This window comes from Chelmon rostratus, chromosome 6 (assembly GCF_017976325.1).
Source record: "Chelmon rostratus isolate fCheRos1 chromosome 6, fCheRos1.pri, whole genome shotgun sequence".
In the NCBI taxonomy this organism is placed as follows: Eukaryota; Metazoa; Chordata; class Actinopteri; order Chaetodontiformes; family Chaetodontidae; genus Chelmon; species Chelmon rostratus.
The window spans coordinates 27,833,145-27,848,755 of NC_055663.1; the positions used below are offsets into that span (position 1 = coordinate 27,833,145).

The 15,611-nt window shown below is 45.5% G+C and overlaps 1 protein-coding gene across 2 annotated transcripts in view; it reads right to left on the reverse strand.

Moving 5' to 3' along the window:
• The window catches only part of LOC121607746 (transcription initiation factor TFIID subunit 4-like), a 23,715-nt gene extending 8,616 nt beyond the window's left edge, over positions 1–15,099 (reverse strand). The window contains exons 1-13 of one of the 2 annotated variants that reach the window (XM_041938690.1): positions 13,907–15,099; positions 12,451–12,617; positions 9,195–9,269; positions 7,558–7,737; positions 7,320–7,442; positions 7,139–7,228; positions 6,805–6,990; positions 6,546–6,621; positions 6,332–6,437; positions 4,356–4,525; positions 4,133–4,263; positions 3,561–3,686; positions 3,077–3,133 (exon numbers count right to left, since the gene is read on the reverse strand). In XM_041938690.1, the coding sequence (XP_041794624.1) occupies positions 3,077–3,133; positions 3,561–3,686; positions 4,133–4,263; positions 4,356–4,525; positions 6,332–6,437; positions 6,546–6,621; positions 6,805–6,990; positions 7,139–7,228; positions 7,320–7,442; positions 7,558–7,737; positions 9,195–9,269; positions 12,451–12,617; positions 13,907–15,098 (2,679 nt within the window). In that variant the 5' untranslated portion in view covers position 15,099. Of the gene's footprint in view, positions 1–3,076; positions 3,134–3,560; positions 3,687–4,132; positions 4,264–4,355; positions 4,526–6,331; positions 6,438–6,545; positions 6,622–6,804; positions 6,991–7,138; positions 7,229–7,319; positions 7,443–7,557; positions 7,741–9,194; positions 9,270–12,450; positions 12,618–13,906 lie in introns of both variants that reach the window. The other variant, XM_041938689.1, reaches the window with a different exon arrangement.
• Positions 15,100–15,611: the final 512 nt, after the last annotated feature.

Consider the following 15,611-nt stretch of genomic DNA (forward strand, 5'->3'; position numbering starts at 1 on the left):
GCGAACAGAGCAAGAGATCAATTTATTTTTGAAAATACTGAAATCAAGATTACCTTGAAAAAAATGTGTCAGTTTCTAACTCGCAGTAGTAAATTAGTTCCCTTCATGTTTGGCTTTTTAATTGAGTGGATGATATTTGTAACTAAAAAAGTAAAGATCAGACTGTGGAAAACTTGTGCACAGATTAGATCGAGTAAATGTAAGAATTTCAGATATTTAATTGATTACAAAATCTCTCTCTTTCTTTTTTTAATGTCAACAAAAAGCCTTGAATCCACAATGAAATAATCATACAAGTAGCTCCTGAATACCAAGAGGATCACAAACCAGCTCCACATTTGATCAAAATGAATGAATCTGAATTTCTACTTCTCAACTAATTTTACTAGCATGTCCTCAAAGGCTTTCTGTTTTTGAACACAGTGAACTGAATCTCTTTTGTTTTGGATTCAAATTAATGCTGTCCTTCAGGAACACATGATTAGACACAGATGTTCTAATTAAAGTCTTCAAACCAACTTGCAGCAGCAGCAGCAACAACGGTGTGTGTGTGTGTGTGTGTGTCTGTGTGTGTGTGTGTGTGTGTGTGTGTGCGTGTGTGGTTGAAGAAGAGCAGAACGGACAGAAGATGTAACATGAGGCAACATTTACACTCTCATTAACACACTGTAATGTTAATTGGAAGGGAAGGAGGGCACATGGTGTACACACACACACACACACACACACACACACACACACACACACACACACACACACACACACACACACACACACACACAGTCTGACTGTTGACGCACTGATCCACGGTAAAGCTCAGCGGAGCAGCTGTGTGCTGCTCTTTATCAGAGGTAAGCTAACCAGATGTACATCTAATAAACCCATCTGAAGTCTGCCAAAGTCTCTGAAAACACTTCTGATGAAACCATCCCTTTGTGTCGCTTGTTGAAGAGTGTGGGATGGACTCATTGCTGCCCCTTGTGGTTGAACAACAGCCACTACAACTGTGGTTCCCACAAACCATCAGGCCCTTCAGCCTCCGGGGGCAGTAATGAGTCTTCAGGGTCATGAACATGGTTTAGTTGGTCAAAGGACACAAACGGTGCGATTTCTGTTTTGTCAGAAGTGTTTTCAAACAGTATTTTTCAGTTTTACATGATAAAACTTCAGAATAGCTGATTGGTTTGCTAAATGTTGGTCTGGTTAACTTCCAAGCTTTTGTTAAAGAGCCGCTGAGCTTTACGATGAAACCATCCGGGACGTGTTGTGACTTGCTGCACCCTGGTTTGTTTTACACAGATATAGAAAATCCTTACCATCACCTGATCTGCTAAGGCAGATAAAGCTTATTTGCGAAGTTAAATGTCTACATTTAGATGTTAGTCAATCTATTCTTTTATCAAAAATATTCCAAACCAAGCCATGTTTGCAGTTACATGTTTCTGTTATTTGAGTCTTAAAGCTAATGATGTATATATGATATATTGTAAGTTTAAATAATAAACTCTCTGGTTCCTTCAGGCTTCAGTCAGTATCAGCATCCTCCTCAAACTGGCAGCACTATCAAATGTGATAAATATCTATATTGATCAATATGGAAAAATTATTAGGATCATATTATTTGCCATATCACCCAGCCCTAGCTCTGAAATGTCATGTCATTATGGGTAAGACCTCTGACCTCTGCTGGCTTTGGAGTCTGCCTGATGTCACTGACTCCAGCACCAGGCTGTCGCCTCAGGGGTCACTGATAGAGCACTGAAGCTGCTGCTGCTAGCCTGCTGCTGCTGCTAACCTAAAGCTGCTGTTAAACTGCTGCTAACCTGCTAATGCTGTTTACCTGTTGATGCTAACCTACTGCGGCTGTTTACCTGCTGCTGCAGTTTACCTGCTGCTGCTGCTAACCTGCCGCTGCTAACCCACTGCTGCTGTTTACCTGTTGATGCTAACCTACTGCTGCTGCTGTTTACCTGCTGCTAACCTGCTGCTGCTGCCAACCTGCCACTGCTAACCTGCTGCTGCTGTTTACCTGCTGCTAACCTGCCGCTGCTAAGCCACTGCTGCTGTTTACCTGTTGATGCTAACCTACTGCTGCTGCTAACCTGCTGCTGCTGTTTACCTGCTGCTAACCTGCTGCTGCTGCTAACCTGCCGCTGCTGTTTACCTGCTGCTGCTGCCAACCTGCTGCTGCTGTTTACCTGCTGCTAACCTGCTGCTGCTGCTAACCTGCCGCTGCTGTTTACCTACTGCTGCTGCTGTTTACCTGCTGCTGCTGCTGTTTACCTGCTGCTGCTGCTGTTTACCTGCTGCTGCTGCCAACCTGCCACTGCTAACCTGCTGCTGCTGTTTACCTGCTGCTAACCTGCCGCTGCTAACCCACTGCTGCTGTTTACCTGTTGATGCTAACCTACTGCTGCTGCTAACCTGCTGCTGCTGTTTACCTGCTGCTAACCTGCTGCTGCAGCTAACCTGCTGCTGCAGCTAACCTGCTGCGGCTGTTGACCTGCTGCTCACACTGTGCCTCCTGTGCAGACTCAGGATAACAGTCTACAGCCATGCTAGCAGCTCTGTGAGGCTGCAGTGAGCCGCAGCTATGCTTTGAGTTCAATGCTAATAAAGCCAATCAAAATCTGATCCTTTCTGCGCTGCTTCTTTCCCGCCCCGTACTGTGTTTTTTTTTTACCATGCTGTACTGCATTTCCACAGCTGTTTCACTTTAAAGTGTCATCATCATCATCAGTTATTAAAATCCATCCTCAGGGGAAGATGAAGATGAAGAACACCTGCACATAAAGTCCATGTGTGTACCCTGCCTGGACACTGTACAATATAAGTTTGTCATTTTGGTTTACTGCACATTTTGGTATCTGTATATAGATTTCTGCAGCTGTAACTCATTTCTCCCCATGTGGATCACAAAGGTTTGGGGAAAACTCCATCATCTGAATACGACTGAAAGCTCTGGAACAGGTATTAAAACGGACGTGGAGGCGAAGCCGTAGATGTTATTTAATTGTTTTGTATGGTGGTCGCTGACTTCATCGCCGGACAGTAAGTGTGCGTGTGCTGAACCAACCTCTTTAGCCTTCTGCTTCAGACGAGCCTGTTCAGGATCTTCTTGTCTGGCGCGACTCTGGAAGTTAAACACGAACACGTCAGTCAGATTTGATCTGATTTAAACATGAGACGTCTGCTCACAGCTCAGTGTTGATGTGGAAACGTGAAGAATGCTGAACTCTGAACCTTAACACATGAAGCATCACAAGATAAAAGGCACATCAGTATGTGTCTGTAACGAGGACTTCTGCAGGTCCTTTCTGTAATTATGTCACTTCTTATTCATGACATACACGCATACACACACAGATGCACACACACACATTACGTTTCTATCACGTTTGGGGACATTACATAGACTTACATTCATTTCCTGGAGACCTACCATAACCACTACGTGCCTAACCCTAACCCTTATCCTAACCTGAACCTGAAACTGAACCTGAACCTAAACCTAAAGAAAGTGAGTGTGTGTGTGTGTGTGTGTGTGTGCGCGCGCGTACCTTGGCAGCCTTCAGCAGAATCTCTCGCTCTTGTTCGTCCTTTCTCTGTTTCTCCATTCGCTCCAGCTGCTCAAAGAAACGAAGCTGAGAGCGAACGTCTGACGTCTGTTCATGATGTTCTTCATCCTGATGTGAGGGAGACGAGGAGGATGAGGGAAGAGGAGGAGGATGAGGACAGAGGAAGAAGATGTTTAGACATCTTTCATCAGCAAATCACAAAACCACACTGACTGTTATCAGCTATAGAAAAAAATCTAATTGGCCCGTTCAATCTTCAACATTAAACGGGCCAATCAGGGGCCGTGTGTATGTGTATGTATGCTCAGGTGTGTGGGAGCCAACCAATCAGAGCAAACTGGGTGAATACGATTCTGTAATGTACTATACGAGAAAAATGTGTTTTTTGATCATTAAAGCATGTAAACCTTCTAGCAGCTGACAAAATAAAAGCATGAGCCTGAAAATGAGCATCTTTAAAAATGTGACTTTTTAAATATTTTGTCTGTCGTTGTTTGATGCTCTCCAGCCTGTGAGGCGCCCCGTAATAAACTTCCGTGTGTGCGTTTTCTTGCCTTTCCGCCGTCTGCGCGGTGCTGAGCGACGGCCGAAACCTTCTCCAGCAGGGAGCGCACTCTGGACTGGGTGGCGTGAGAGATGAAGTTCACCACCTCCTGCGGCACCTCGGTCACTCCCAGCTTCTTGGCTGGAGACGGGAGGAGAAGCGAGATGCGTCAGGGTGAACATCTCAGAGAAATACCGGATTGGTAGCTTTGCAGATCGTTCAGGTGACAGTACCTGTGTCCAGGATGCGGCGGTGCAGCAGGCCGGTGGGCAGGAAGGATTCGTCTTTACAGGACCGGATCTTTGTGCCGACGAGCTCCGAGCTGGTCGCTAAGATACGGGCGTTTTCCTCGTTAAGGTTGACGCCGGCCATGGACGCCACGTCGTTGATGTCGTCGTCATCTCTGAGGCGGAAAGGGCCCGAGCGGAGAGGTTAGGAGGCGGTGTGAGGTTCAACATAATAAGCTCGTCACATTAACGCACACATCAGAAGACCAAAAGACCAAAAGTCTTCTGATCCAAGTCCAGGAAGAAGAAAACTGGATTAGAAGGGGTTCGGGTCTCAGGTCTTTCACCTCTTCTGCACCTTTTCAGTCACGTGGAATTAAGTCGCCTTTTTCCCTTTAAATAACTGAACTCTGACAAGTTTTATTCTTCTGTGAGTGTTTATTCCTGTTTATTTGTTGTGTAACCTGGAACCTGGTCCTGTGACCTGGACCTGGACCCTGGTCCTGAGACCTGATCCTTTATCAGTGCATTAAGAAATCAGGAAGTGAAAATATGGTTTTGGTGTCGTTAATGACGACAACATTTTAAAATGCTTTAATGACTTTCAGATATTAAAGTAATTTCATGTGTTGAAGTATTTTAACGTGTTTCATGTACTTTGTATATTGAAGTATTTTAACGTGTTTTATGTACTTTGTATATTGAAGTATTTCAACGTGTTTCATGTACTTTGTGTATTGAAGTATTTTAACATGTTTCATGTACTTTGTATATTGAAGTATTTCAACGTGTTTCATGTACTTTGTGTATTGAAGTATTTTAACATGTTTCATGTACTTTGTGTACTGAAGTATTTCAACGTGTTTTCTGTACTTTGTGTATTGACGAATTTCAACATGTTTCATATACTTTGTGTATTAAAGTATTTTTACGTGTTTCATGTACTTTGTGTATTGACAAATTTCAACGTGTTTCATGTACTTTGTGTATTGAAGTATTTTAACGTGTTTCATGTACTTTGTGTATTGAAGTATTTTAATGTGTTTCATGTATTTTGTGTATTGAAGTATTTTAACGTGTTTCATGTACTTTGTGTATTGAAGTATTTTAACGTGTTTCATGTACTGCGTGTACTGAAGTATTTTAACGTGTTTCATGTACTGTGTGTCTGGATCAGACCAGAGGTCCTGCAGTAACCTCTGTGCTGCTCTCAAACACTGACGGGTGGATGAACAGTCGCTCTGTCAGACATCATGAGCTCCACCTGGACCTCAGCTACACCTCTGCTGTCTCATTAGTGTTTCTGACAGGATGTGCTGACGAGCAGCACTGTGTGCACATGCTGCCCTCTGGTGGCTCCTCTGTGAACTACAGGTCTACAGGACAGATGAGATTATTACAAGATTATTATGATCGTGATGTAATAATGAGCTGTTAATCCTGCAGTCAAGAGGAAATACCTCCTACTGCCTCACACAGAGCAAAGAAGCCAGTTACATCAAGCCATGTCTCTGGTCTGGTACTGGTCTCTACTGGTCTCATGTGGTCGTGATTTTTCTAATCACATGTCTTTTCTCTGGGTTGTGACATTTCTGACTCACATGTGGTTTTTCTCTTGCAGGATAAATTATAAATAACCCTGATGGTTTTCTAATCACAATGTATGATTATATCATATTCAAATTCATAATTATTAGAAAATATCTAAATTAGTATTGTTTGATTATTCAGTGTTTGTGGTTGTAAATGTACCAGCAAACAGGACAGAGGTGTTCAGGTGGGCCACAGTTCCCTCTATCTGACCTGCTCTCATTGTTTGTATTTCATTTTTATTTTTTTATCTTCATTTTTTTCTCATTTGAGTCTAAGTTTATTTTCCTTTTTACTGTGTTTTAAATCCTGTTCTTCTTCTTTTGTAAATCACTTTAAAATGTTTGTCGAAAGGTGCACAACTAATCTCTGCCAATGAGTTTATACTTCACCTGAATGTCCCGCCCCCTGGGTCACTCAGTTTCTTCTGATTGGCTTGAGCTGCCAGGTGAACAGGACTTTTGCCAATTATAGCTGTGGGCCCCCTCACAAGCGTACCTGAAGAGACAAGCACCTGACGTCAATCGTAATCTTTGCTGTGACGGACACTTTTCACCCCGACACTGCAGGTAAATCGCTGCCATCTATTGGTCCACTGAGTCTCACCTTGAGGTCTGAGAGTCTGACTGAAGACGACAGGCGTACGAGTCTGCACGGTCTGGACTCCTGCTCGGCCAACAGCCTGGAGGTGAACAAAGGTTAAAGTCACAGTATGATATGACAGCAGCAGCAACCAAGTCAGTTTCAGGTTTGTTTGTGGATTAACTGCAGCACAGAGTCTGGAACCTGGTTCAAGAGTCAACGGTCAGGGTCGAACACCTACAGAACACCAACAGCACAGTGTAGGTGGACCTGAAGATCGTACCAGAGTGTTTGTGAGCGGCGGGTTCAGTCTGACGGTGCTGCTGGCCGGACTGATGGGAAGCCGCGGCCTGATGGCGGTGGTGACGGATCCGGGGGCAGCTGGGGGGGGTGCGGAGGTGCTGGGGGTGGGCGTCACCAGAGACTGCTGGCTGTTGAGCAGGGACTGACGCAGAGTGGGGAGGCTTTTCTGTGGAGAGACACAACATGTCAGGATTACACAGCTGAGGGTGAACCAGCAGCACCAGCAGCACCAGCAGCACCAGCAGCACCAGCAGCACCAGCAGCGGTGCCGGCGGCAGCACCAGCAGCGGTGCCGGCAGCAGCAGGGCTCCTACCTTGAGGAAGGGGATGAGGTAGGGCTGTGGGGAGGACTTCAGCTCAGCCTGCAGCCGAGTGGTGAACTCCTCTGGCTCGATCTTGGCATCCTGAACAGACACAAAGCACCAGTTAGAGTCCGGTCAAACACAGTCTACACCTGCGGACGACTGATTGAACTGAAGGAACAAAGTGGCTCACGAGCAGGTCCTGCACCAGGGCCTTCACATTCTTGGAGGTATCCGGGGAGGGGGAGTTGTGGGACGCCAGCTTGATCAGCGTGGCGAGGAAGTTCTTGCATTTCTTCACGTTTTCTTGCATCTCCTGCTGGGGGTGAAGGAGTTAAAAGGCAACACAGATGAGTCAGGCAGGTGTTCTCAGGAGCTTCCGGACTTTTCTAACTTTTGATTTGCTCTGTAAACAGGAAATGCAACTCGACCTGGGACACCACCGTGACCCTGCCGGCCGGCGTGGCGGGCGTCGTGCTGGTCAGGGGGGTGGACGGGACGCCGGCAGGTTTGGCCACAGGCGCCCCGCCCGCTGTTATCACCGTCTGGGCCTTCTGAGGGGTGGTCATCTTCACCGACACGGCTGCACCGCCGGGGGCCACCGTGATGGCCTTCTGGGAAACGACAAACACGATCATCAGGGGAGGGACCACCGCCAAACCGATGACCATTTAATCTACTACCACAACCGACCGAGACGAGACATTTAAACTGTGACGAAGATTCGTTTCTTTTATTTCCTCCAGGATTGTTGTATTTGAAAGGTCGGCTGGAGGTGATGGTGGAGGCGGCATCGTTGGAGTGTTTGCTAACATTTCACTGTTATTGTGGTCTGGCTCCGTCAGCCTCTTCTCTTTCGTCCATCTGTGTCGACTCCAGTCACATTAAAGGATAACTTTCGTTTTTTACAACCTGGACCTTATTTGTAGCATTAAATACGACCATTTACTCCCCCAGACAACTTTGGTGGCATTTGGAGTCGTTTTGAAGAAATTAGCCCCAGAGGAGCGGCGCGTATATCCGTATAATGCTCAGGGCATCCATGCGCAGCCTCTATATAACGCATAATCTGCAGAAACTCGTTCATATTCCAATATTTTGTTAAGATATGCTGGTGCTATTCCCCTCTGAGCCCGTGGTGGCATGTTATCAACATCCAGCGTCTCTAGACAACTACCTCTGACGTGGATGATGTCATTACTGAACGACGGGCGCTGCGAGCAGCCAGCCACAACACGGCTGACTCTGCGGCTAACCACAGCTGTGCCAAACTACAGCTAAACTAGCCGACAGCCGGCTCAGAGGGGAATAGCACCAGCATATCATATATTAATATAGATATTGGAATATGAACGAGTTTCCGCAGATTATGCGTTATATAGAGGCTGCGCATGGATGCCCCGAGTACTCGCATTATACGGATATACGCGCCGCTCCTCTGGGGCTAATCTCTTCAAAACGACTCCAAATGCCACCAAAGTTGTCTGGGTGAGTAAATGGTCGTATTTAATGCTACAAATAAGGTCCAGGTTGTAAAAAACAAAAGTTATCCTTTAAAGTCACGTGAAGTTTCTCTTGCTGCTACGTACAAACGACAATAACCAGCAACCTGCTCTCTGAGCTCACGTGAAGCGATTCTGAACTCCTTTCGTGACCCAACAATTATTTTAAGACTGATTTGAACAATTGTGAATGTGTCCTTTAAAGTTCTTTCATTCTCATGTTTCTGTAGTAAAACGAGGACGTGATTCATCGACTTTATGTCTTGTATTAATGAAAACTCCTGAGCTTATTACAGCACGCCGCTCAGTGGTGTGTTGCTTCGGGTGACACGGACATTAATCATCACAGACGGGGTCTCACATCTGTGGAAAGTTTTCAGTGACAATTACTTTAACATCAAAAAGCAGAAATGCAGCGTTCACATTACAAATTGTCCTATCAGGAACGAGTGTTTTCATGCATTTGATTGGCCAACGCAGCATCTTGCTGGATGAGGTCATGTTTGTCACCAGACGAGTGCAGGTGAGAGCATGAAACGGAGGGGGAGGAGACAGGAAACACACACCTGTACAGTGGTGGTGGAGGGAGACTGAACCATTCTGGTCTGAGCGGGGGAGGCCAGGCGGACGGTCTGAGGAGCCTGCAGACAACAGGGAGGGAGAGCAGATGAGCAACAGATGAGCATCATGGGAAATCAGATTAAAAGCAGATAACCAACTGATTTTGATTGGTTGACATTATTTTCAAGTTTATTTCTTCAGCAACTAACGATTATTTTCACTGTCAATTAATCTGTCGACAAAATGTCAAAAAGATTTCCAAAAGTCCAAATTGATGATATCAAAGGTCTCGATTTGTCCGGCCAGGAATCAAAAACCCAAAGAGATTCATTTTATCATCACATAAGACAAAGAAAAGCAGAAAATCCTCGACCAGTTACAAGATGGATCAGCAAATGTGACTTTAACAGTTTATCGATCATCAAATAGTTGCTAATAGTTTTTCTTTCAGTCAACTAATAGATTCCCAAATAATGTGATGTAATCAATACTTGCACATGAAAATATGTAAAAGGTCAAATACGAAGGACATCCTGATCAAGTTTATGTAACCCTGATCTGATATTTACCTGAAATATGTATCTGACACTCTGAATAACAGCTGTGGATAATGAATCTGACTCATCTGGATTTACTGGATCCAAATCCTGCAGGTCCTGATTCTAAAACATGACTGACAGGTTCAGTGGAGGATGTGACTCCTGAAGCTGACATGAGATCATCTGCAGAGGTCTCACTCTCACTCTGGTTTCACGGTGGTGTTACAGAGCGGAGCTTCTTCATCACAGATCATCAGTGATGAGTTCACACACACAAACAGGTGAGATCGATTTACTGAGTGACTGAACATCAACTGGTATCAGCTGATGTGAGACGCTTGTCTTCTGAACAGGTGAGAGACGTCGAGAAGCTGCTTCCTGAATGTTTCTGCTCTGCTGTCACGACAATCAGCATCAGAGCCGAGTGAATGTGGCCGAACGCAGTAGAGTCCAGTAAAAACACACACAGTAGAGTCCAGTAAAACACACACAGTAGAGTCCAGTAAAAACACACACAGTAGAGTCCAGTAAAACACACAGTAGAGTCCTGTACAAAAACACACAGTAGAGTCCAGTAAAAACACACACAGTAGAGTCCAGTAAAACACACAGTAGAGTCCTGTACAAAAACACACAGTAGAGTCCAGTAAAAACACACGCAGTAGAGTCCAGTAAAAACACACACAGTAGAGTCCAGTAAAACACACAGTAGAGTCCTGTACAAAAACACACAGTAGAGTCCAGTAAAAACACACACAGTAGAGTCCAGTAAAAACACACAGTAGAGTCCAGTAAAACACACAGTAGAGTCCTGTACAAAAACACACAGTAGAGTCCAGTAAAACACACAGTAGAGTCCTGTACAAAAACACACAGTAGAGTCCAGTAAAAACACAAACAGTAGAGTCCAGTAAAAACACACAGTAGAGTCCTGTACAAAAACACACAGTAGAGTCCAGTAAAACACACAGTCGAGTCCTGTACAAAAACACACAGTAGAGTCCAGTAAAAACACACACAGTAGAGTCCAGTAAAACACACAGTAGAGTCCTGTACAAAAACACACAGTAGAGTCCAGTAAAAACACACACAGTAGAGTCCAGTAAAACACACAGTAGAGTCCTGTACAAAAACACACAGTAGAGTCCAGTAAAAACACACGCAGTAGAGTCCAGTAAAAACACACACAGTAGAGTCCAGTAAAACACACAGTAGAGTCCTGTACAAAAACACACAGTAGAGTCCTGTACAAAAACACACAGTAGAGTCCTGTACAAAAACACACAGTAGAGTCCAGTAAAAACACAAACAGTAGAGTCCAGTAAAAACACACAGTAGAGTCAAGTAACAACACACACAGTAGAGTTCAGTAAAGAAACACAGAAGAGTTTCATAAGTTTCATTTTGATCGGAACGCTGCCGCCCTGAGAACTAGAGATCGACCGATTATCTGCGCCGATATTTGGACGTATATCGGTATCTGCCTTGTTTTAAATCCGACGGGCCGATATCAAGAAATCAATTGAAAACTGGGTTATTTCGGCTCAGATGCCAACCCCCCCCCCCCTCCCTGTCTTCTGCCACTTCTGTCCCCAGCATTGTTCCGCCCACGGCGCCGTCTGATTGGTCAAGCAAGCCACAGCATGCATAAGAGGCAGAGCCAAACTGAAGCGGGTCGAAGGCAAACGCAGAAAACTCTGCCAAAATTGTAAAAAACATCCCAGTGCTCGACTTCTCACAACTACTACTAACGTTACAGTGTGCAGCAGAGTAACATGAGAGCGGAGTAAACATTAGCGGCAGCTCTGCTAGCTCGCAGTATGCAAATTTCTCCTTGGAGATAAATAAAGTATCTATCTATCTATCTAGTACCTCCCAACATGTCTGTGAATCACTTGAAACGATGCTGTTGGTAATAATGATGTAGAAACAGTCCGTGATAGTAGAAGCCCATGTGTGTCATTCGTTGCAGGGAAGTACGCTGAGATGAAGGCTGGTTAGCTTTTAGCATAACATTAGCTCGCTGGTGCCGCTCCAAACGCTCAGCAGACTCAGTGGGAGAACGTCTGTTATGTTTGGTCCTATGATGTGAAAATTAAAGTGAAGATGAGACGCTTTCGGCTATTTAGGGTTCAACAGTTGGTCTCATCTCTGGCAACAAGGCTGCTGATAATATTGATATGGAAATAGTGACAGTAGTAAGAAGAGTGTGTGAGAGAGAGTGAAATTCAGGAGGGATTTATCTGAAAGTGACATTTTACTTTATTTACTGTGTAGAAAATCCAGGGAGCTATTATATAAGTTTTTATTTAACTTTACACGAGTTGCTGCTGAGCTTGTTAACTCCATGTATTTTTTTTGTTGTTGTTGTGTTCGAACTTAAAACAAACAAAAGTCATTTCAGTTATATTTAAATGCTACTTTATTAACTGTGGAAACATTTCAGGGAGCTATTTATTTAAGTTTTTATTTAACTTTATAAGAGATGCTTCTGAGTCTAGGAGCTCCATGCACTTCTGGAGCTATTTCTTTTCTATTTGTTTGGTTAAATAAACATGCTTTAGGCTTTTAAATGAAGTGAAGTGTTATTCAACATTTTTACACTTTCACTGCAAATGAATCTCCAAATATCGGTTATCGGCCTCCCTAACTTCTAATAATCGGTATCTGTATCGGTCGATCTCTACTGAGAACCGCAGACCCTGATGTGTAGCAGACCTACCGTGGTGGCGGTGCTGACCCGGATGGTGCTGCCGGCCGTCGGCGTCGCTGGTCTCTGGGTGATGTTGGCTACCGTTTGGCCCTGCTGCGTCTTGGCCTGAGCCTGGGCCAGGACCTGCTGAGGGACCATCACCAGCTGACCCGTCTCTGTCCGGACCAGAACCATACCTGAAGGAGACAGGAAGCGGTCGTCAGCACACGGAAACGCCTGCGACTTCAAAGCCCATGAGTCGAGCGACTATTGTACGATTAAACAGTTGAATATTACATGATCAAATATTTCTCAGCTTTGAGTAATCAATGCTTTTCTTTGTCTTTGTCGAGCATCACACTGGGCTTTAGGACATTATAATATCAGTAATGACTCAATAACGAATCATTAGTCGTGATGCTTATGATTCCACACACTGAAACTATAACACTGTCTGTCTCTCAATGATTCCATTAATCAATTAGTCCTTAAATTTCATAAAATAGTGGAAAAATAAACATGTTAAAATCCCCGAAGTCCACGCTGATATCTTCAGATGTTTTGTTTAAAACACAAAGAAATCTGGTTAATTATCATTACGACAAAGAAAAGCAGCAAATCCTCACATGTGACCAGCTGGAACCAGAGAATGTTTGTGATTATCAGTTCCCAATTAATTCTCAGTTAATGGACTAATGGCCCCAGCTCCGGCGGCAGCAGCCGTCTCATTGTGAGAATCTGGCCCTGAGCTGTCTTCGGTCTCACAGTGAGATCTACAGGAAGACACTTCACCACATTTCTGTCATCATTAGAAACTTTGGTCTCAAACGACCCAGAAATCACTCCGTGTAGAAGCGGCCTTCAGTCCCAGTTTGTCCCTCTCACGCATCTGATTTACAGAAAAATACCTGGTGACATTTAAAAAGGCCACAGGGAGGTTTAACATCACTTCCTGCTGTTTGTCCAGAATCCTCAACGACTCTGCGCCGGAAAAATATTCAGTCTGCTGCAACATGAACGAGATCTGTCACGTGTTGATAAAGTTGTGACTCAGTTCCCTCCAAACAAAGATGGCAGCCAATACTTTAAAGAATTATTTCTTCTGTACAGGATGCTTCTTCCAGTGTTTCATAATTTTATAGAAAACACATTAAATTTTTGCCTGTGTTTTAAAAGAAGACAGGAAACACAACTTCAAACTCTTTCATGTTGCAGCAGACTGAATGTTTTTCATCCAGATGTTCAAAGACTGCGGATTCTGGAAAAACCTTCCAAACAGCAGGAAGTTTGGTCAAACCTCCTCCTGACTTTCTCGAACATCGCTGGGTTTTTATTTGTGGTAAAATTGGATTTTTCGCTCTGTTACAGAATGTGAGGGCAACGCATGAGGTACAAACAGGGGCTTCAGTGACCTCTGCATGCACGCAACAACAGGTGAGTCATCAGGTGAGGGGGTTAGTAGGACGGCATCCTTGTGTTTGCTCACCAGGAGGCATGGTGAACCCGGGGGGCAGCTGGATGGTGGTCTGCTGCTGAGGCCGGACAGCCAGCGTCGGCTGAGGGGCAGCCGCTCGGGTCGAGCTCGCCACCAGCCCCGGTCTCTGCTGCTGGATGGAGGTGGCCACCACAGGAGCGCCCGGCGGCCTCACCACAGCCACCGTAGGCTGGCCCACTCCGTTCACCGCAGGTTTCACCCCAGCAGCAGCCAGGCTGACGGTAGCCGTGCTGGTCCCGGTCTGAGTCTGGCTGATGGGGGACTGGACTGCAGCAGGTGGAGGGGTACTTGCCAGGATGACAGAGTTTCCAGAAACAGGCTGACTGGGCACCAACACCTTGGTGTGCATCAGAGGGTTGCTGTGGTTCACGACCTGAGAGGTGGAGGCTGAAGGGGAAGGCGCACCCTGGGTCACCAGGGGGGCACCCTTTGGGTCTACACCGTTCTGGGCGACGCTGGCCACCGGGCTGGGGTGCCTCTGCAAAGTTCCAGCGGGAGACGCCACTGAGGACTGAGGTACAGGAAAACTGGGCTGAGTAGCCATGGAAGCGATGATGGTGGAGCTGCCAGCACTGACAGTACTTATGACTGTGCTGGACCCGGCTGGGGGAGGAACAGCGGGCGAGTTCACCAACTTTACAGCTCCAGTGTTGCCGTTTAAACTTTGTAATCCGGGAGAAGCGGTCCTGATAGCCTCCGTCACGGGGACGATGTTGGTGCTGGGAGCCGCGCTCGGACCCAGGACGGCAGCCCGGTGGAAGCTAGCAGCCGCGGACTGAGTGGTCAAAGTTACGGGTCCCGGTACGGGGGAAATAGTGGGAGGAGATGCTCCAACTGTTTGCAGACTAGCTCCGGCGGTTATTACGGCCCCGGCACCGACAGAGGAGGTAGAGGAGGAGAGAGTTTTGCCGGAGAGCGGCTCATTAGCGCCGGGTTCCTGGTTTAACCCCGCTTTTGGATGCCCTTGTTGCGGCTGTTCCAGAGACCCCACTTGATCGCGCACTTTCCCTGAGAACTGACTGACAGCGACTGGAGCTCCCTCCCGTTTCCCGTCGGAATATGAAGCAGCGGGAACCTTTCGATCGCCGAGTTGTGATTCCAGAGAGCCAACTAAGTCGCTAACTGCTTTCTCATCCACCTCATTGAAGAGCATGTCCTCCAGTGGGTCGGAGGCTCCCGCCATCTTTGATGTTGGACCGTTGTGCAAATCGTATTTTAGAATGTACGCATGCGCGGAGGATCGGCGTTGTTTTCGAGCATAGAAATAGAAGAAGTAGAGTTGATATGTCAGCTGTGGCCCCACTACCAGCCGTGAAGGGAAGGTAAAACTGGACGATAATGGACTTTACGACAAGCTACAGCTTATTAGACTCCAGTAAAGTCTTGACTTGTCCAGGTCAAAGTTTTACTCAATCCGTTTTTTTCACGATGAGCATGTTTTACCCATTTTTGCCATCATGACAACTTAAAATGTTTTACAAATGTGTTTATTTTCTCTGTTTTGTATCACAGTAAACTGAGTGTCTTTGTACTTTGGACTGCAGGTCCAAAATTTGAAGACGTAAGCTTGGAGAAATTGGAATGGCCATTTTTCATTGTTTTCTGACATTTTATTGATCAAAATGAATGATTATTTAAAAAGTAATTAGTTGCAGGCCTAAAATGGTCCCTTTGTCAAATTTGAAATGTATTTATT